General features: G+C 40.0%; 1 protein-coding gene across 10 annotated transcripts in view; it reads right to left on the reverse strand.

Moving 5' to 3' along the window:
* dlg5a (discs, large homolog 5a (Drosophila)) overlaps window positions 1-22551 on the reverse strand; it is a 226662-nt gene that overhangs the window by 75611 nt on the left and 128500 nt on the right. For 6 of the 10 annotated variants that reach the window (XM_060853988.1, XM_060853987.1, XM_060853985.1 and 3 more), the window contains 4 exons: window positions 20887-21199; window positions 17441-17671; window positions 12219-12418; window positions 9400-9525 (listed from right to left, as the gene is read on the reverse strand). In XM_060853988.1, the coding sequence (XP_060709971.1) occupies window positions 9400-9525; window positions 12219-12418; window positions 17441-17671; window positions 20887-21199 (870 nt within the window). The remainder of the gene's footprint in view (window positions 1-9399; window positions 9526-12218; window positions 12419-17440; window positions 17672-20886; window positions 21200-22551) is intronic. The other 4 variants (XM_060853990.1, XM_060853991.1, XM_060853986.1 and 1 more) reach the window with 2 other exon arrangements.

The raw sequence follows: 22551 nt of genomic DNA on the forward strand, positions 1-22551 counted from the left end.
CCCGAAATCAATCTCTGGTGACATACTTGCACTACGTTCAGTACCCTCCTGATATTATTGGAAGAGCTGCAGCCCTTGATAAAACCCGTCTGGTCCTCTTTTACAATGATGGGCAGCACCGTCTCCAACCGCAGAGCCACCGCAGATAAAGTTTTGAAGTCTACATTCAACAACAAGATAGGTCTGTATGATCTATCCTCAGGGTCTTTCCCTTTCTTTAAAATAAAAATGATATTGGGTTCCCTAACAGAGGGCAGAAAACAGTCCTGGCTTTATAAATGATTGTACATCTCCAGAAGTGGTTCAACTAACATGTGAATAAACCCCTTGTAAGACTCACTCGGGAACCCGTACGGACCAGGTGCCTTGCCACCTTGGAGCTGCCTTACGCCTCTTGCATTTCTTGTATCATCAGAGGTGCATTTAAAAAGGAAGCCTGATCCGCATTTATACCAGGGAGGTCCAGGTTTTCGAAAAAGGGTTCCATCCTTGCTGCTCTAAACCCACAGCCCTCTGACCGGTATAACTCTGTATAAAATTCCTGAAACCTGGCATTAATCATTTTCAGCTCGTGAGTGATGTTACCAGTTTTCTCCCTAATAGATACAATAGACTGCAGAGCACTTTTCTTCCTGGCTTATCCCCATATTGCTTTGCAAAGGAGACTCCTCTCTTCACCACTTGTGTGAGCACTGAGTCCAGAGCAGCCCAGAGAGACGTGACCTGTTGTAACTTAACCATGGATGGTGTGGTATAATATGTCGACTTGGCTGCTTTCAGTTGAGCCTCAAGCATTAGTGGGCGACACGGTGGCACAGTGGTGAGCACTGCTGCCTCACAGCGCCTGAGACCCGGGTTCAATTCCCGACTCAGGCGACAGACTGTGTGGAGTTTGCACATTCTCCCCGTGTCTGCGTGGGTTTCCTCCGGGTGCTCCGGTTTCCTCCCACAGTCCAAAGATGTGCGGGTCAGGTGAACTGGCCACGCTAAATTGCCCGTAGTGTTAGGTAAGGGGCAAATGTAGGGGTATGGGTGGGTTGCGCTTCGGCAGGTCGGTGTGGACTTGTTGGGCTGAAGGGCCTGTTTCCACACTGTAAATAATCTAATCTAATCTAATCATCCACTGCTGCTCTCCTCTCTGCCTCCTTCTTGTTGTTGAGTATGAAATAATCAGACCCCTTCAGTCTGCCTTGGTGGTCTCCCAAAGCCAATTGATGTCACAAAAAGCCCTAAACTCCCTTGTAATATACTCCCTTGCCATCCTTCAACAGAAATGGATCCATGCGCCAGTGCCGAGTGTCTGCCTCACCACCCTTGGTCTTAACAGCTAAGTACACTGCCGCAGGGTCTGAAAAATTGATGTTCCCAATCGTGCAGGCCAACACCAAGTCCAAACAGAACAAAGAACATATCAATTTTTGTGTGGCACTTGTGTGGGTTGGAGTAAAAAGTAAAATCCCTCCCATTAGGGTAGACACCTCCATATATCCACTAGCCCCAACTCCTTGCACAGGTCCACTAGCAGTCTAGGTTGCGGAGGTGTATCCGGCAGTCCCCTTGGCATCCTGTCTACTCCAATGTCCATGAGACAATTAAAGTCTCCTCCTATAATCATACAGTGCACCCTAAAAGCCATTAATTTGGAGACTGCATCAACTAAAAATTTGAGAGGATGCGCCGGAGGACAGTAAACGTTTAGGATGCCATACTCTTCTCTGTGCACCACAGCCTTGAGAATGATGACCCATCCATACTCATCCTTGATTTGATCTGTCACCTGAAATGGGAGGTTTCTTCATACCAGTATGGCCACTCCTCCACTTTTGGAGTTAAAGGAGGAGAAGAATACCTTGCTGTATCCCCCCTGTTGAAAATTTAGATGCTTCCTATCAGTTAAATGTGTCTCTTGCAAAAGAGCGATGTCAACCCTTTCCTTCTTAAAATTTGGGAGCACCTTTTTACTTTTAATGGGGGAAGTTGCTCCTCTTTATATTCCAGGTGCATCACCTGAACAGATTGCTAGCCACGACTGCACACTACAGCCCGCAGTCCTCCGAGAGGCTGAAACACATTCAATGTGCGGCTATTGGGAAAAAACACAGACTTTATCAAATTTGAAAACTAATCCTACAAACACTTTTAAAACTACTAAAACTAAAAAAAACTAACCAATATTCCTTACTTAAACAAATGAACACAAAACCACAGATCTCCAGAGACCCTCCCCTCGCCCATAGGGGCATTCGCTCCCAATCTTACAGCCGTCCTGGCACCTTCTAGTTAGGGCCACTCCCTAAACCCAGGCAATGGGGAAAAAACCTGTGATTTATACTCATGCAAATTAACAATGGATGCCCTCCCCTCCCCCTACACACCTCAACCCTACAATCTCTTTACACCAAAGAAGTAACCACCGCTCACCCAGAAAAACAGATCAGTAAAATAACAGATAACTGCTAAACAGATATAATATAAAATAAACCAGATTTTACACCAGAGCAATACCAAGCCTATAAGGCCAGAGACTATGAAAGGGAAAAGAACAAAGAAAGAAGATAAAAAAGATGTTTTGCCATTGTCTGCAAACATCTCTTCCTCTTTCTCTTTTCCCCTTGGTCCAAGTCTATTATTTCAGCAAGTTCACAAATTCTTTTGCTTTTTCCGCCGAATCAAAGTTATGGACAGATCCCCCATAGTTAAAACGCAGGTATCTCAGAGAAAATTGAATACTTAAGACTCTTTATTTTTTTTTTGACATCATCAAAAGTCTTCCGCTTCTTAATTACAACACCAGAAAAGTCTTGAAAAAACATTATTTTTAAACCTTTATATACCAGACCCTGTGATCTCGTCCCACTTTTCTGGATGTTTCTATTATAAACTGCTTGCCTTTGTAGTGCTGGAGTCGCATACAGACCAGGCGAGGAGCTGATCTGACCCGGACCTGTGCACTGCGATCCGGTGGGCCCGCTCCACACTTACCCAGCTGGACTCTATGTCCAGCCCCAGGAACTCTGGCAGCCACTTCTCCAGGGAGTCGCCCAGATTTTCACTTTCCTTGTGCTCTGGAAGACCCACTACGTAAGTTTATTCTCCAACCTTGATTTTCAAGGTCATCCACCTGATCCAACAAGGCCAAAACCTGGCCTTCCAAGGTTTGGATCAACCCCTTGGAGTTCTCCGTTGCGGTCTCCAATGCCGCGGTCCTTTGCCTGACCGCTTCCACGCATTGATCTAATGACCAAATCTCCTGCTCTTGCTTTACCAGCATGGCAGAAATTCATTCCAGCGCCGTTATGATTTTTTTTCACTGAGTTTAGCGAATTCTGAGAGCAGATGCTGCTGCTCCACAGAGCTCAGAGTGCCTCCATGGGGGTCGAAGCAGTGGCTGTAGGTGTACCTACACAGTAGGGGGATGCCCTGCCTATTGTGCTTCTCTTGCTCCCTTTCCCTTGTTTGCCTTCATCTCATTCCAAAGCCTCCAAATCCAGATTAAAAAGGTTCTAGGTATTCTGTCTGTCACACTGACAATTATTTCTTAGGGGTGGCTGATTTGAGGGGGGGTGGGGGTTGGAAGCCCACCTTGCTCGGGTATGGCACAGCCCAACATCACAGACTTCTCACACTGCCGCCATCTTGAATCTCCTCTGTCCCCGTCTTTCTAGATGGAAGTAGTTGTGGATGTGAAAGGTGTTGTCTGAGGATCTTTGGTAAATTTCTGCAGTGAATCTTGTAGATAGTATACACTGCTGCTACTGAGCTTCAGTAGTGGAGGGAGTGGATGCGATGCCAATCAAGCAGACTGTTTTGTCCTGGATGGTGTCAAGCTTTTTGAGTGTTGTTGGAGTTGCACTCACCCAGCTAAGTGGGGAATATTCCATCACACTCCCAGCATGTGCTTAGTAGATGACGAACAGATTTGAGGAAGTCAGGAGTTGAGCTACACGTCACAATATTCCTAGCATCTGATCTGTTCTTGTCGCCACTCTGTTTACGTGGTGAGTCCAATTGAGTTTCTGCTCAATGATAACCCCCATGATGTTGTTAGTGGGGGATTCAGTGGTCGTAACACCATTGCATGTCAAGGAGCGGTGGCTAGATTGTCTCTAATTGGTGATGGTCATAGCCTGGTATTTATGTGGCATGAATGTTACTTGCCACTTCTCAGCTCAAGTTTGGATACTGCCCAAATCTTGCTGCACTTGAACACAGACTGTTTCAGTATCTGAGAAGTTGTGAATGGTGCTGAACATCCCCTCTTAAGATGGATAGAAGGTCACTGATGTATTTCTTTTTGAGGAGGTTACAGTACGATACTTTAAAAATCAAAGCGATCAGGGAAAGTAAATCTCATTTTATGAAATGGAAATGATGTTTAATTAATTTTTTAGATTTTTTAAGTAGCAAGCAAGTTGGATAAGGGGCAAGTTGCAGATGTGTGGTAACTCGGGTTTCCAAGAGGCATTTGATAAACATGAAAAGTTATTTGACAGTATAGTTAAATTGAGACCACAGCCAAGGTCTTAATGAATGGCAGAGGCTCCAAGACCAAAACGGATGACTGCTGCTTCTAAGTTCTATGTTGCTATGTCACAACAACACTGAATAAAAGCCAGGAAATGTGAAAGTTACATGGAGAGATGTGCCAAGCCCTGCAATATCAAACATTCTCCTCAAACAGGAAAATACAGAAGTGATTTTTCTTGAGCAGTAACCTGAGTAAGAACTGCAACACAGAATAACTCTAACCTATCCTGTCTGGTAGGGAGAGGCATGGATTTTGAGAGAGGGATGTTTTATGGCCTTTCTGATTTTAGTCTCTAACAAAGTCAATAGTTGGAGTATCAAAATGGGCATCTGACCTGAATCACCTGGGTGAGTTAGTTCGAAAACATCCACTAAATCTTAAAGATGGAAAACATTCACTGAACAGTCTCATTCTTTGCTAAATAATGAGATCTACAGTAATTTGGATTGTTATCTCTCACAATTTTGTCAGAACCTAGCACTCACAGCAATGTGTTAATTCAGTTAATAGGGCAGATAGGAAAGTACTGTACTGAATTCTCATTAATTTATTTTTGGTGGTGTAGCTCACAATCCAAATCCAAAATAGAATCCCTTCTGAGCTAAATGCTTTTGACTGGACTAATGCAAAGGATCATGACATACCTACTCAAAACTTGCAGCACAATGCAGATCGTGAGTCTTCAATTTAACATTTAAAATTAAAAAATTTTTTTTCTTTTTAATTATTTAAAACTTGTCAAGCTTAATTTGATAGAAATTTCACCACACAATCGGATGCCAGTAGGTGCATCTTCAAACAGATTTGGAATAATTCACTCAGAAGAACTGAACTGCAGTGAAATTGACTAGAAATGTGACCGGGTCAGCCAATTGTATACTGTGTCATCATGAGCAGGACAGAGACTGGGTATATTACAAAGAATAACCCTCCACCAGGCTCTCCAAAGTCTTTCCACCATCTGTGAAGTACAAGTCAGGATTGTGAAGGAATACTTTCCACTATTCTGCACGAGTGCAGTTTTAACACCACCATTCATGATCAGCATGCCCTAAACATTCACTCCCTCAACTACCAGTGCACTGTGATTATATTTTGCAGCATCTGCAAGATGTACTGCAGCAACTCACCACAACATCTCTGGTAGTATCTTCCAAATCTTCAAGGACCGCAGATTCCCCCCAGATGTGATCGACGATGCCCTCCACCGCATCTCCTCCACTTCCCGCTCCTCCGCCCTTGAGCCCCGCTCCTCCAACCGCCACCAAGACAGAACCCCACTGGTTCTCACCTACCACCCCACCAACCTGCGCATACAACGTATTATCCGCCGCCATTTCCGCCACCTCCAAACGGACCCCACCACCAAGGATATATTTCCCTCCCCTCCCCTATCAGCGTTCCGCAAGGACCACTCCCTTCGTGACTCCCTTGTCAGATCCACACCCCCCACCAACCCAACCTCCACCCCCGGCACCTTCCCCTGCAACCGCAGGAAATGTAAAACTTGCGCCCACACCTCCACACTCACTTCCCTCCAAGGGCCCAAGGGATCCTTCCATATCCGCCACAAGTTCACCTGTACCTCCACACACATCATCTATTGCATCCGCTGCACCCGATGTGGCCTCCTCTATATTGGTGAGACAGGCCGCTTACTTGCGGAACGCTTCAGAGAACACCTCTGGGCCGCCCGAACCAACCAACCCAATCACCCCGTGGCTCAACACTTTAACTCCCCCTCCCACTCCACCGAGGACATGCAGGTCCTTGGACTCCTCCACCGGCAGAACACAACTACACGACGGCTGGAGGAGGAGCGCCTCATCTTCCGCCTGGGAACCCTCCAACCACAAGGTATGAATTCAGATTTCTCCAGCTTCCTCATTTCCCCTCCCCCCACCTTGTCTCAGTCGGTTCCCTCAACTCAGCACCGCCCTCCTAACCTGCAATCCTCTTCCTGACCTCTCCGCCCCCACCCCACTCCGGCCTATCACCCTCACCTTGACCTCCTTCCACCTATCCCACCTCCATCGCCCCTCCCCCTAGTCCCTCCTCCCTACCTTTTATATCAGCCTGCTTGGCTCTCTCTCTTATTCCTGATGAAGGGCTTATGCTCGAAACGTCGAATTCTCTATTCCTGAGATGCTGCCTAACCTGCTGTGCTTTGACCAGCAACACATTTGCAGCTGTGATCTCCAGCATCTGCAGACCTCATTTTTTACTCCAAATATATGACCCCAACTGTCCAGAAGAACAGGTGAATAGGAGCACTGCCAGCTACAAGTCGTCATCCAAGCTACACACCATCCTGATTTGAATTATATTGCTGTTTCTTCAGCATTACTTGATTAAAATCCTACTCACATTCAATGAACAAATTAAAAAAAAAGCAATGTCTCTCTCTTGCAAATCTTCTCAACATTCCATCAAACACTGCAGAACAATTGCAGAAAATGATCCAAGTGAGATTACGAATAACATCAAAATATGCAAGGAACTGAGCCCCTAGTGAGGGTGTGTTATAGGAGATCTCAAAATGTTAATGGTAAATGAGCTGCAATACTGAAGATAACAGTTTGCTTAGTGAGAATAAAGTTGTTCATAGCACTTTTTTTTTAACATGAAAGGAACATATTGGAATTTGATGGTCCTGTCTAAACCATTATTAAATTTTACGTAATGCCTGTGTAAATATGTACTTCTAATTCATATTTGAATATCTTCACTCAGAGAAAGTGGCAACTCTGGCTATTTTCCAAAACTACTTAGACTACTTAAGATATATCATATTGAGAAGCATCTTTCTACTCTACCAGTCCTCCCATTTCTTGCAATAGCATTAACAATCCATCTATAGCTGCACATTTCTGCTGGTCTGAAAGTGAGTTGGGAAGTGCCAAATGACAAAATTGCATGCTATTCACAATTTACAATGATAATCTGGACTTTGAATCAAACATGGCTGAGGGGTGACCATGTAGAGGTCTTTCAATTTATGAAAGATTTCTACAGAATAGACACAGAGAAAATGCTCTTCTCCCCAAGAGGAAATGTAACTGAAGATCATCAATATAAGACAGCTGCCTAAAATTCAATAAGGAATTCAGAAGAATTGTTTTGGCCTAAGGAGCAGTATGAATGTGGAACTTGCTACTTTAGGGGGGTGGATGAAATTAATACTATAGATGCCTTTTTGGGAAACAAGACAAACATAAGGATCAAGAATGAAACCAATGGTAGGATTAAATAAGAAAAGATGGGTGAAAGGTTCAAGTGGAGCAAAAACAGCAATATGGACTGGTTGGGCCAAATGGCTGTTTCTGTGTCACAATGTGCATAAGATCATCATTAACTGCAGTTTTTGAGTACCCACAGACTGGGTTGTCACTAAACTATTCCCAGCATGCACTCTTCTTACAAAGGAAAGTATGCAGACAGGAAGGATGTAAAACCAAAAGCCTGTGGACATAGATTATACTTGTGTATTTAAAAGAAATGTTTTCAGGTTTGTATATCCTTTCCCTTAAATCCAATTTATTTTAAAGTTGCCATCAAGACATTTACATTAAACTAACAATATTATGAAATACCAAGCTTGCAAATAAAAAGGCAATGAGCATAACTAAAGTCTTAACCTTGCTAAGAGTTAAGCAAAATTACACAGAAATAAGTGAAAGCTTAAAAAGTTGATCTTTTATATCCAACATGATGTAGCTACTTCTTTACCTTTTAGACTACTTAGTTAAAAAGCTTTATTTCAAATTAATCCCTACTTAATTCTAATATCTAACACACTAATATAAGAGGATAATCTGCAACACATTGAAGGATGAATTGTGCTTTACCACACAATGTTTATTTTGGTACACAATGATTGGTTCATATAAAATGTCTCAATTGTCAGAAATTCAGCAGAATATTAAATTATCAGTTATGTGGCAGACTTTAGTCTGTTCACTTTTTCTTAATATACTCTGCATCAATTCTCCCAATCAATAATTTAAAGAGCAGTGGTTTTTTGAGGGTTGAGGTGTGTTTGCAATACTTTCTTTTAATCATACATGAGAATGTGGGCCCTGCTGACTAGGCCAACTTTTATCACAAATCCCTAGTTATTCTTAGCACAATTCCATAACTTACCTGAAGCTAAAATTATGTAAAGTTTGTTTTTAAAGGTTAATTTAAAAACAAAGTGCTAGAGTGTGAAAGTCAATTGGAGCATGCAGGAGAATTATCCTGTCAAGTCCTACACTATCGACATGCTACGTTGACTGTAATTGGTCCATTATAAGTTAGCAGTATTGTCGAAACATGAACCAGAGTATATTCTAGTCTTAAAATGCTGCTAATAGGATTCTAAAGCAACTGAAAAATAATTGAGACTTAGGTTAGGACATTTAATAGTTGGCTACTTTCATAGCATAAGGCAAAACATTTTGAAAGGTTGGTTAAAAATATGAACACTTTTTCCTCCAAATGGCCCGTTCAGTGGCTTAATAGTTAATACTGCTGCCTCACAGCAGCAGGGAACCGGGTTCGATTCCAGCCTTAGACGACTGTATATGTGGAGTTTGCACAATCTCCCTGTGTTTACGTGGGTTTCCTCCCGGTGCTTCAGTACTCTCTCTGTCCAAAAATGTGCAGGCTAAGTGTATTAGCTATAGGAAATGCAGGGTTACAGGGATAGGGTGAAGGAGGGGGTTGACTTGGGTGGGATGCTCTTTGGTGGGTTGGTGTGGACCAGATGGGCTGAATGGTCTGCTTGCACAGTGTAGGGATTCTATAATGTTTTAAAATTCTTTTTTCATTCAAATGATACAGGCTAGCATTAATCAAACCAGACACACATTTAAAATTTTACTACTTACTTCAGTTCCTTCAGTTCACGTATAGCATCATTCTTTTGTTTCATCATATCATCTAGATCCCGAAGAGCTTCTGCCAGGTCACTCACTGCTCTGTCTCTTTCCCGCCGTAAGTTATCACATAAAGTTCTAACAAAAAAATTAAACATTTAGAACGAACAGAATCAAAACAGTGTATACATTTTGTCATAACATATGGTACAGACAACAGTCAAATTACACAGGGTTGAAAACTAGGATCTGAATGATATGGAGAAAGTGAGGACTGCAGATGCTGGAGATCAGATTCGAGAGTGTATTGCTAGAAAAGCACAGCAGGTCAGGCAGCATTTGAGCAGGAGAACACACATTTCGGTCATAAGCCCTTCATCAGGAATGAGGCTTGTGGGCCAGGGGCTGAGAAATAAACGGTTGGGGATAAGGTGAGAAAGCAATAGGTAGATGATGGTGAGGGAGAAGGTGATAAGGTCGGAGGGGGGTGTAGTAGATCGATGGGGAAGGTGTTGGACAGGTCAGGAGGGCGGTGCTGAGTTGGAGGCTTGGGATTGGGATAATGTGGGGGGAGGGGAAATGAGGGAGCTGTTCAAATCCACATTTATCCCATGTGTTGCAGGGTCCCAAGGCGGAATATGAGGTATTTTTCCTCCGGGTGTCGGGTGGTAATGGTTTGGCGGTGGAGGAGGCTCAGGACCTGAATACTGTGGTTGAAGTATTCAGCCACAGGGCGGTGGGGTTGATGGGTGTGGGTGTCCCAAAGATGCCCTCTGAAACAATCCGCAAGAAGGCATCCTGTGTCCCCAATGTAGAGAAGACCACATCGGGTGCATCTGATACAGTAGATGACATTGGTAGAGGTACAGGTAAATTTCTGATGGATGTGGAAGGACCCTCTGGAGCCTTGAATGGAAGTGAGGGGAGTGGTGTAGGCGCAGGTACACCCCACTCCTGGCACCTTTCCCTGCCACCACCGGAAGTACAAAACTTGCACCCAATACCACTCCCCTCACCTCCATCCAATGCCCCAAAGGATCCTTCCACATCCATCCGAAATTTACCTGTACCTCCACCACTGTCAACTACTGTACCTGTTGAAACCCAATGTGGTCTCCTCTACATCGGGGAAACAGGACGCCTTCTTGTGGATCATTTCAGAGAACATCTCTGGGACACCGACACCCACACCCACCAACCCCACTGCCTCGTAGCTGAACATTTCAACTCCCCCCCCCCTCCCACTCAGTCAAGGACACGCAGATCCTGGGCCTCCTCCACTGCCGAACCGTTACCACCCGACGCCTGGAAGAAGAATGCCTCATATTCTGCCATAGGACCCTGCAACCACACGGGATAAATGTGGATTTCAACAGCTTCCTCATTTCTCCTCCCCCCACATTATCCCCAATCCCCAAGTCTCCAACTCGGCACCACCATCCTGACCTGTCCATCGTCTTTCTCATCTATCCGCTCCAAACTCACCCCCTTCTCCCTCACCTTCATCTACCTTGCCCCCAACCCCAACCCCAACCCCTCCCTAGTTATCTCTCAGCCCCTGGTCCACAAGCTTCGTTCCTGATGAAAGGCTTATGCCCAAAATGTCAATTCTCCTACTCCTCGGATGTTGCCTGCTGTGCTTTTCCAGCAACACAGTCTCAACTCTGAATGATATGGTAAACCATGAGATTCTCACTTACATTTTGCAAGTTGACGCCCAAGATCATGTTTCAGTCTGTACCTTACTCTACCTTAACTCTTTCTTCATATAGAGGAAACTTTTATTTTAATACTTTGAAATAGTAATGACGCAGTTAAAATGAAGGCAGCTTGTGGACGCACAGAAGTAGCTTCACCACAACGGTCCATTAGAATGGCAGAGGTTGGATGACCATGTATGGCAACTAGCAATATCAAATTATGATGGATGGAAATATGTTGGGAAGAGAGGGGAAGCAGAGATTGTGAGGAAGGAAAATGTTGGACATGCGTGGTGCCAAGAGTGAGCAGTGACAAAACAGTAAAGAGAGAGAAAGAGGGAGGAAAATATTAGAAATTAAATTATGATCAAAATTTAAAACTATATTTATGGTACATTGAAAGTTATGAATCTTGTTTGTTAGTTAATTATATTCATAGGGACTAAACACAAATATAATGCAGGAAAATTGATCTCATCTAACACATCTGTTTCAAGGTAACCAGGATATATTCTTCAAAAAACACACTTCCACTTCCCAGCAATGGTTTAAATGCTATAAGCTGTGAAAAGCTGAGGTACCCATGCTAGAACATCATAATTTCAATTGCTGTTCCATGCTAATGGTTGGTATACAACATTACAATTAGTCTGAATAGCATCGAGTCAGGAAAGGAAAGATCAAGTTACTGTTCAGACAGTACCAAATACCTTAAGTATGTGAGTGCTAGATAAGATAGGATTCTGAAAATGCTGGCAGCTGCTAATTTCAATTGGCAGAAGGGCCTTTTTTAAGGACTTCAGATTGAAACCTCCATCAATTTTATTTTTCCAAAAAAAAACTTTTATTGATAATACAGCCAACAGTTTCAAGATCTAGGTGAGTTGGTGAAAAGACTGGCTTAGTGGCAAACCTAGGTGAGAAGTCAAGTCCGTTGTCATATCTCTCTGCTACCCATAACCCCATTCCATTCTAGTAGTGAAGTGCTGGGCAGTCTTCATTCCAAAACTCTATTATAAATAACGTTTGGATAGCAAACCTAAAACTTCGGAGTAAAAGCAAGGAAAATGTGCGACTTGTAAGCTTAAGCTAATTAATTTGTAAACCTAACTAATTTTCAAGTGCACTTACCTTATGCTCTCTCTTTCTGCAACTATCTTATCTCGCTCTTGGAATGCCCAGTCTCGTCTACGTTTAGCTACTTCTGCCTCCTGTATACCTTCCTTCAGTTCCTGGGACATTGCCTCACACTGCTTCCGAAGCATCTCGATTTCCTTACTGGCTCTTTCCATGTCCAATGTCGCTGAATCTTGTTTCTGTAAATTCAAACACTAAACAATTTGTGCTGCTTTGAAAATTTTAACAATAATCTATCATCCTATGAACCATAATGCAAAAATATACTATATCTGTACAGAGCAATAGGTCAGGAAATAGAAAACAGTTATTCAATGCCAAATCTGAGGATACATGCCAGATGATCATGTGTCATTTATTAAAAATAAAAAGGTAATCTGCTTTGATAAGGACAAGATATTTTTACTCAGTTACTCTTTGCTCATTCTTGCTAATTTGATGCCCACTACTGTTGTTATTATTATAAAAGCGATTATTAATTGTCATCACTTCAAAAAGTGAAATGAGAAAGCTTTCCAAAAGTTAGCATTGTTTAAGTGTATTTGACATTCTGGGTCATGCTATATATAGTTGGCTACATTATTTGTTAACAAAACAGCAGTTTTTCTCCAACGTCGCTGGATAGTAAGTGTTTGGGAGGCCCTGAAGATGTGAAGGGCACATGAAGAACTCTAACAATGGTCAGGCAAAATAATCACTGCCACAACCTTTACCACTTAAGTACCTAACTGTGTAACAATTAAGATCACAACCAGAAATTTGTGATCACTAGAAAAATTTAATGTTCTTTAACCACACAAGAGATTGATTGAGCTAACCTACATACAACCATTGATATCAATGAATGCAAACAGCACTTGATGAACTTGTGTTTACAACAGTCGAAGTGTTTCTCATTTGTTATAACTTAACAATGCTACCTAAAATAACTGAGAAATGTAATTTTGCAAGTTTTAAATTATATACACTGCATTACTTTTGTAATGCAGAACCTTAAAATAAAATTGAATGCATATGCTGAATTAATAGAAAGTTTAAGGAAAGGTTCATACTATTTTTCATTTGAACTGTGGATGACGATGAGAAGGTTAATTAAAAAGAAAAGTCTGCAAATGCAAAAACCAGGAATACAAATAGAAGGTGACAAATATTCTGTGGGATTTCTCTGAGTACTAGTGTGTCAAAGTCTGCCTCTTTGTCTTGCCTCATGGTTGTGGTGTGGTTCCCCTCCAGATATATTTAACCACTTATCTGTCTGTGTCTAATAGAGAGAAATAGCTTTGGTCCTTTGTGAACTATGGGTAATTTCATACCTTCCCTTATGACAACAGAAGAGCAGGTTGTTAATACGTGCCATAATCTTCAATTTCAACACCTTCATTGCCCTTGACTACTTCTTTCACAGGCAGCAAGATTAATAGGAAACTAAACGTAATGCGCTTTTAGACAGATGAATGAACTTAAATATGATGAATGACAGAAAATGGCATAACTTATTCTGGTTTCAGAGTGGCCACCATGACAACAGCGAATTGCTGCACTGAAACTGTCTTGAATGAATAACAGGCATGCAGAAGATAATGAACATTTTCAAAATGCAAAGCCAGATTATGGCACTCTAACTGTAATTGCACATCCCGAGAGGAAGACCTTGTTCCTTAACTGACTCATTTTTCTGCAAAAAACACAGAACCTTAAAATAAAATTGAATGCATATGCTGAATTAATAGAAAGTTCAAGATAAATGGAAAATGGGCTGTGGTGAAATTTGCCTGTCTACTTGGAGAAGTTAATATCTTACTGGCATCATGAATGCCTTTAAGAAAGGTCCATCATCAATGGAGTCTACAACTGTAATGAAATAAGTCAATTCTAGAAATGGCTTCCCATCAAAACAGGTGCAGGAGCAGACACAGTCACCTCTGGGTGCAAGCAAGCAATTGGCATGTTATACCCCTTCCAAATTGCAAAACAAACAGGAAACAAACTTCTGATAAAAATGATCAAAAACTGCTCAGCACTGGATGTCAAAGAATTCTAGGTGCTTTGAGGGATTCAGTCTAATCATTGCGTTAATGTATAGTTATTTCAGAACTGGCAAATCTTAACCTCTCCCATATGGTACATTAATTACTGAAATAGTGAGTCCTAGCAAAGAATATCACATAGTGGGTGCTACTCCTGCACACCATGCAGCAAATTCAGGAACATCTGAAGGATAATCATTTTCTCCTAATGCAACATCCAACTTGTAGAGTGCTCTGGAGGGGGTCAGGAAGAGATAGAAGTACCAGTTAACCATCAGAAGTTACACAGAATGCCAAGCTTCTCATAAAATTCAATGCCATCTTCTATGGTCACACTGCATAATCTTTGAAATACCCAAGGACCAATATTCAAGCTGGAAATGTTATAAAATATCTTAAAATGTGCAGGTGATGCTTGGCATTGACAGGTAGTCACTGTGGTCCACTTAAGAGAACGATCATCAGGAACCACAAGGTGAAAGATGACAACCTCAGAAAATGGCTTTTGTCCAAAGATGACCAGGAACAACTAATGAAGATAATGTTGGGACCATCACTGTTTTTCTTTATTTTCCTTATGGTTACCTGACAATGAGAGCAGAATTTGAGAGCCGAACTTTGGACTTTGAGCAGCAGCTTTAAAAAAAGGAAACAATAAACTGATATTCACTTATAGGAACTGGCCTGGAAACTTAAATCTAGTTCATTGCTGCTTTAAGAATACTGCAAATGTAATACCCTCAAGGGCTGGCTGCTGCTTGAATCAAAGGGAGGCCAGTTCCAGCCGTCCAAACAAAGAGAATGTTGGAAAAAAACAAAGAAACCATAAATTGAACTGGTTTGGACTGGGTTTTGGGTATGGCCATGAATTCTACTGGATGAAGTTTTGGTTGCTCTCTAGTTATCTGCCAGTTATCAAATTACTGTACATTCAGTGAAAAGAACCTCAGTATGTAAAACACAAGTAAGCCTCCCACCACCTGCAGAAGTTATTTGCATGTGTCAGTGGTTTTGTAATTCAAGCAAGTTACAATCCTACGTGTTTAGAATACAACATTCAAGGATTTCTGAAGGCCTAGTAAATATCATGAAACCATTATGCTAGCAAATTACAATTCTGTGTTTTAAAAAAATGTATCCCTTAACTGCAACTGTTTGTCTGTATGTATTAAAGTGAGTGTGGTCTTATAAAGAGAATTGGGATTAGATCATATCTAGTAGATTGCCTTGCTATTTCTCCATGTTCTACTAAAGTTACATTATTAATCAAGTTTTTTTAGTTTAAGCATAAGGTTGCTATCTAATATCCATTTATGATTATTCATTAAGCTTGGTTAGAAACAACTGGGCAATTTTGAGGGTTGTTGAATATTTTACTTGCATTGTGTTGCAATATCCATTGTAAATGAGTCTGATTTGATCTGATTTGCTACACCTATGTTGTAATGCCACCGGTGTACATGATGAATCTAACAGTAATACAACATTTCCAGGGAATGGGACTTCAGGAAGAAAGCACATTTCACAGTGGAGGAATGCTGTACACTATTATGTGCAATAGCAAAATGAACACACTCACACACATCATCCACCTCAAGCAATGACAATACATGCCAATACGGAAGTTCAGAGCTTTCTTTTGTGTACAGATTCTAGCACGGAATGCTCTAGATTTTAAATACTACCACACCAATGTAAGTGGAAAATTTGTAACTTTCCTATTCTATACTGCATTTTCAGAGTGAAATATTATACAGTCAACACCGGAAGCTGTGTTTCTCAAATACATGAAAGCTTCAAAAGAAAACTCTAAATGAGCTTTTATAGAGTTTGAAAAATGTTGGTTTCAAGATGTCTGTTATAGATTCCTATACATTTGGCTTCTTTATTGTAAAGAAAGATTTGTGTTTATATAGTGCCTTTCATAACTTCAATACATTGTACAATGCTTCACAGATAATTAAACATTTTTGAAGTAGTTACCACTGGAGAAAACAACAGCCTTTTTTCACACACAAAGATCACACATACAGCAATTTAACAATGGTCAGATAATCTGCTTTCTGGAGCAATGCGCCCTCAGTTTCTTAATGTAATGTCAACCTAGATTTTAAGCTTAGGTTCCTGGGAGTGGGAACTTGAATTCACAATCTTCCAAACCATAAACTAGTATTTGGTCAAAGAAATCATCAGACGATGCCAACATTAAAATATCACCATATGACTGTGGGCAATAATCGCTACTTCAATTCAGTCACCTTGTATATCCAGTTGTTAGGATGTCAGTTTGCTCGAATGACTGCATGACTGGTTTACATTCAGAGTGATGCCAACAGTTTAGATTCAATTCCATGAGGTTACCATGAAGGTCCATCTTCCCAGCCGCATCCTTTGCCTGAGGCGTGGTGACCTTCTGCTTAAACTACCACTAGTCGTCTCTCTCAAATGAAAGAGCAGCCCTGTGGCTCTCCTGGCATATGGCAGTTTTACCTTTTTATCTAATTGTTCAAAAACATTTTAAACCAGAGTCTGTTTCCAAACATTTTGGGAATATATAAACTGTTCTGGCTTGCTTTCACCAATTAGGCATTAATGAAAGTGCCTGCATTACCCAAAAGTCTAACTGTTTATTCATAAGCATTATTATTAAGTTTAACTACTATATTAATACTTAAGGAGTAGAGAGTAATTCAACTAAGGAAAATAAAATGCTGGCTACATTCTTTATTCGCACCTTTGTCACTTCCAGTTTAGCTCAGGACAAACTTCCATTAGTTCATACTTAGCCCAGAGAGAACAATATTTCTCGATGCTTTTTATGTCCATCAGTCATGGCTAAGCTGAGCAGCATGTCTGTTGCCCCATTAGCTGTCCCTTACATTTGACAGTAAAAAGCTCCCTAACACTCTAGGAAGGCTGGGGTAATAAAAGTCAGTAATGATAGTCATTATTCGTGTTCTGCTATAGAATTTTCATTTTCTTGAAAGGCAAGTTCCAATTCTAAGAAACCAGCAGAATTTAATGTGTTTTGTGATTTGTCAGAGTTGAAATTCTTCTTTTAAAAAATTAACATATGAAATAATCTAGATTTTTAAAAATGTGCACAAAAAGGCAATGGGGTATTCACAGAATTAAAAGAAATGTATAATAAATAGCAATGAAACAACTCCATATAAGGGCAAAATTCACCTGTCGGGCCTGGTAGTACTCCCGCAGCAACTGATCTCTCTGGATGATAGCTTCTGTTCTTTCCTTCCTAGCAACATCTCTCTCTTCTTTCACAGTCTCAATATCCTTACAAGCCTGATCAAGCTCCTTTTGAGCTTCTGCTTTGTCCTTCACTTCATGGCAGTATTTCTCCAGCAGTTCATTCCTTTCACAGATAGCATGATCTCGTTCTACCAACGCAGAATGAAGCTCCTGAAATTTAGTTGCAACACACAAGTCACATCACTATTTTCATCCAACACAGTAAAAACACTGTCTTGCATGTCGCTTTCACTTTGAACCAAAATACAGTTGTATTTTCAGAAGTTGCACTCTGCAACAGTTCTGTAACACTTGTTTTAGTTGGATTCAGCTGTTCATGTAAATTGAAGAATACTTTTATATTAAATCTTTTCCATCCGCTCATGAGAAACATGGATCAATATGTATCATTGCAAGACTTGGGTACTTGAGCATTTAATGCTAGAAAACACCAAAATGCATTAGTCATTGAAATGTCCAACTACTGGGATGATTATGTGAAACACTGATTTTTTAAAAAAAAATCTTCTCTTTCATCCTGATGACCTGGTGTTATTTTTGGATTTCATTTGCTGCTTCCATTTTACCAAAAAAAGTAATCACCTTCAATGTCACATCTTCCTTGAGTGTTCAAATTCTGGTTGAAAGGCTGTATGAACAATGTGATCGCAGCTTATGTACAGTCAGTTAAACTGCTAGTAGTTGAAAGGAATTTCTAAGCCTTGTCTCAGCTTTTTCTGGCAACACACCAGTCAACACCAGTAACAGGCAAAGAGTCAGAGGATACTTCCATTTTTTCTACTGCAGAGGACAGGCTATTCAGAGGAATTATCACAGGACCATCTCTTGCTTTATTTTAAAAGATACATGCAGTTTGAGCAAAATTTGATAGTTTATCTTTCTGGTCAGTTAGCACCATATTTTAAAATTCTGAATAGTTTACTTTATTATATTACAGTCGAACTGTTCAAGTCACTTGCTGGGTTTTCATGAACAGGGACTACACTACAAAACTGCACAACTATTGCAGCCTAAAGGTGGTACAAAATGATGAACAAAAAACCCTTTGTAACCTCCTATGAAATAAAGTACAACACACTAGCCTATATCATGAAATTTAGCCAAACATGCCTGACTCCCATTAGGACTTACCAAATGTCTACTGTTGCCAAAAGTAAAACAAGTTAAGGCTGGAAATTAAACAGCGTCAAATAAATTTACTAACATGACAACTGTTAATGCAATCATCGAATCTCTGAGAGGGTCTTTTGGAGTAGCGTTATGGACCCTAACTCTGCGTCAAAAGGTTCTGATTTATTTCCCATTCTCTACAGGTTTTAACTGGTTGAATAAAAATATTTTTTTTTCCAACCTCTCTGGCCCAAAAAGTCAACAATGTAAAGTATTCGATCTTTTAAGAGATCTCTCAATTGTTAAAAATTGTTAAGATGTCAAATTTTAAAATGTTTCAAATGTTTTCCTAATTTTCCTTTGTTTCTTCCTCTCTTTTGCAGTCCAATTTTTCTTTCCCGCTTTATTTTTCTGTATTATCTATGATCCAATTCTAGTTTATCCTTCTTCTGTAATTCCTCCTTTTTCCTCCAATTCTTAAATGGCAATGGTAAAGGAGAGAGTCTGCTGTTGATTCAGGTCCAGCACATGTTACCTCTCAATGTCATAATCAGGTAGAATTTCCAGCAAGTCAAAACAAGTTTAAGTTGAGGAGTGCAGAGAAATGGCTAACAAACAAATTGTGCCATGATATTCCCATTCCAGAAAAACCCAGATCAATGGATCACAGATATTAACTAAGACCTCACTAGAATAAAAGACTCAACATCAATCAATGGGCTTGAATGACATGACATTAGATAAAATTTTGAATTGTAGCATAATAATTGAATTTAGCTTATCAGCATTCCAATATGAAATTCCTACTGGGTCAGACACGAGTAGATTCTAGGCCTTGGACCAGCACTCAAACATCACAAAACAAATAAACACCACAAAATTGCAAACTGCAAAACCTCTAAAATATTTTCAAAACCAATAAATGTCTGGGCAGGGAACAACAGGATGAGGTGCCAATGCAAATCAAATTCAAAAAATATCCGGGAACAGACAAAATTGGTGATTGAGTGACAGTTCAAAATTATCCTCATATTTGGGCTCCAAGGTTGTATAATTTTTAGAAGGTGAAGAGGGATGAAAGTTATGTAATATTGTAATTAGAAAATTTTCATTCAATTAATCAGTAAATTGTCATGTAGACTTTGCCAAACTCATACGAAATACTTTTCTTGCAAAACCAAATAATAACTAAAGGGAATGAGTCATAACTAATTAAGCCACATTTTAACCAAGACTTTTCAAACTGAAATCTTCTAAATTAATGCATTTGTTTTCCTTGATTAATTTATCAATATTACAGGGACAAAATTTGCTTGAGAATTTGGGAACTAGTATTGCAGCTGGTCTCAACTGCTCTGATCAGATGATATATTGTGCCCGCTGGGCGTTATACAACAATTGCAATAAACTTCAGAATAAGAGAAAATAGTCAATACTTTAAAAAATATGCAGTAAATGTCTGTTTGAAATTTCCATCAGACAGTTTTCTCAGCAATATGAAATTGAGTACTCTCATATAAAGTGCAATGTACTTTAAAAAGACCATAGTCCACCCAAATATGATTGCAAAGCTGATAATATCAGTAACTATAAATTTCTTCAACCAGTGGGTGGTGAATCTGTGGAACTCATTGCCACAAGGCTCTGGATGCCAAATCATTAGTATATTTAAGACAAAGAGAGATAGGTTCTTGATTAACAAGGGGATCAAGGGTTAGGGAGAAGAAGGCAGGGGTTTGGGATTGAGAAACACGTCATGATCAAACAATGGAGCAGGCTCAGTATGCTGAATGGCCGAATTCTGCTCTTGTATCTCGTGGTCTAAATAGCTTTCAGGGACTACGGATGCAAAGACATCACTTGCCTTTGAACTTATCTCCAAGAGATTGATATCCCTCATTTTCTTTCTTGAGAATATATGAAACACTAATTAAAAACAATTGTTGCATCCCAGCTGGCACTATGGGAAGCAGTGAAGAGAGAAATGGAATACTCTTGGCTATCCAAGAACCTCAGTAAATTACATATATTCATTTTGATTACAACAGTTTTTTAATCAAACCAAGAACTACTACCATTTCATGTATGCTTAAATTCAAACCTCTTCCTATGTATAACATGGATGAGAACAGCAAAATACTTTTTAACAGAGAAACTAACAAAATAAAACATCAAGGGAAGCTTGGAATCCATGGTTTAGAGGTATTGGAAAGATAGTTTGAGAAGTATTCAAAGGATAGCCTGTTTGACCTTACCTGTCGAAGAGCTTCAAGTTCTTCACCAGCTACTTTTCTCTCTGATGATGTGTTCTTTAGATGACCCTGTGCCAATTCCAATTCAGTTTGCAGCTTGTCAATTTCTTTGTGTACTTGGTCTCTTTCACTCATGACCAGGCGGTATTCATTCAGCACCGTATCCCTCTCTTCCTTGTACTTCTCTGCATCCTTTACAGCTTTCAGCTGTAATGTCTTGAATCGTGTCACCTCAGTTTGTAACCGTTCCATTTCTCTCTGAAGCTCTTTGTTTTGTACAGTTGCCTTACTTAACTCATGCTGGATTGAGTCATATCTTTGGAAACAAAGTCAAAGTAGATTAAGTTTAATGTTTCTAATTAAAATAAATCACAAGAATTAAGTTATATTTTACTAGAATTAAGTATCTTCGTTCTCTACTCTTCCTTAACAAGCATTTCAAACAATGTCAATATTTTTAGAAGGTTAGTGGAAATACAAAATATTATAATAAATTATAATTTGAATATTTCATTTTTAAAATGTTTGCCTTTACTGCTTTCATTATCTGAACTTCGAACATAATACTTTCTGATATATTTATAGATGGAACACTGCTGCAAGGAGCATTCTTGCCGTGTCATATTTAGGGACAATTTTTTTAAAGTTGATTTACATTATATATTAGTCACTCTCTTTCAAAAAAATTAACAGCCACAAATTGGAAGGAGACCTTGCCATTGGGCGTCTTTAGAACCATACACCAATAAGAGCGTAGGGGTTTACTGGCATTTACAAAACATCCAGTTTACTGAGGTTTTGTCTCCTTTGCTGTAAAAGAAATACTGTGAACCTTTACACCAAATTACCAAGGCAAGACTGAGAACCCAGTTCTATAGAACACTGAAAATTTGCATCTCAGCATTGAGAGTCACAGAGATGTACAACACAGGAACAGACCTCTTCAGTCCAATTCATCCATGCCAACCAGATATTCTAAATTAATCTAGTCCTATTCGCCACACTTGACCCATATCCATCTAAACTCTTACTATTCATGTACCCATCCAGATGTTTTTGAAATGCTGTAATTGTACTAGCCTCCACCACTTCCTCTGACAGTTCATTTTATACATGCACTATCCTTTGCGTGAAGAAGTTACCCTTAGATTTATTTTAAGTCTTTCCCCCCTCTTTCTCGAATACTATGCACAATTTATCACAATTCTAAATTTTAACTTTCATTTGAGCTGTACTATATGCACCAGATGGCATGATATTTTGCTATTACATAATCATGTACTTTACATTTGTGAAAAATTGTTTTTTTCTGGCATCAAATTGAGAAGATGCTATTGGAGTGGATGACTGGCAGTTCAGTTTTATGTGGAATACTGGAAATTCTGGAGAAAATATTTATATGTTTAATAAAAAAAAACAGCCTGGATATCTGAAAGGCCAAAAGTGATACACTAACAGTGGATATCACATGATTTCCTCCATTGGCCTTAAACTCTTATGAGGACTAATAGACATAGTCATAGAGATGTACAGCACAGAAACAGACCCTTCAGTCCAACTTGTCCATGCCAACTAGATATCCTAACCCAATCTAGTCCCACCAGCCACCAACCGGCCCATACCCTCCAAACCCTTCCTCTTCATATACCCATCCAGATGCCTTTTAAA

The sequence above is a fragment of the Hemiscyllium ocellatum genome, chromosome 43 (assembly GCF_020745735.1).
Source record: "Hemiscyllium ocellatum isolate sHemOce1 chromosome 43, sHemOce1.pat.X.cur, whole genome shotgun sequence".
In the NCBI taxonomy this organism is placed as follows: Eukaryota; Metazoa; Chordata; class Chondrichthyes; order Orectolobiformes; family Hemiscylliidae; genus Hemiscyllium; species Hemiscyllium ocellatum.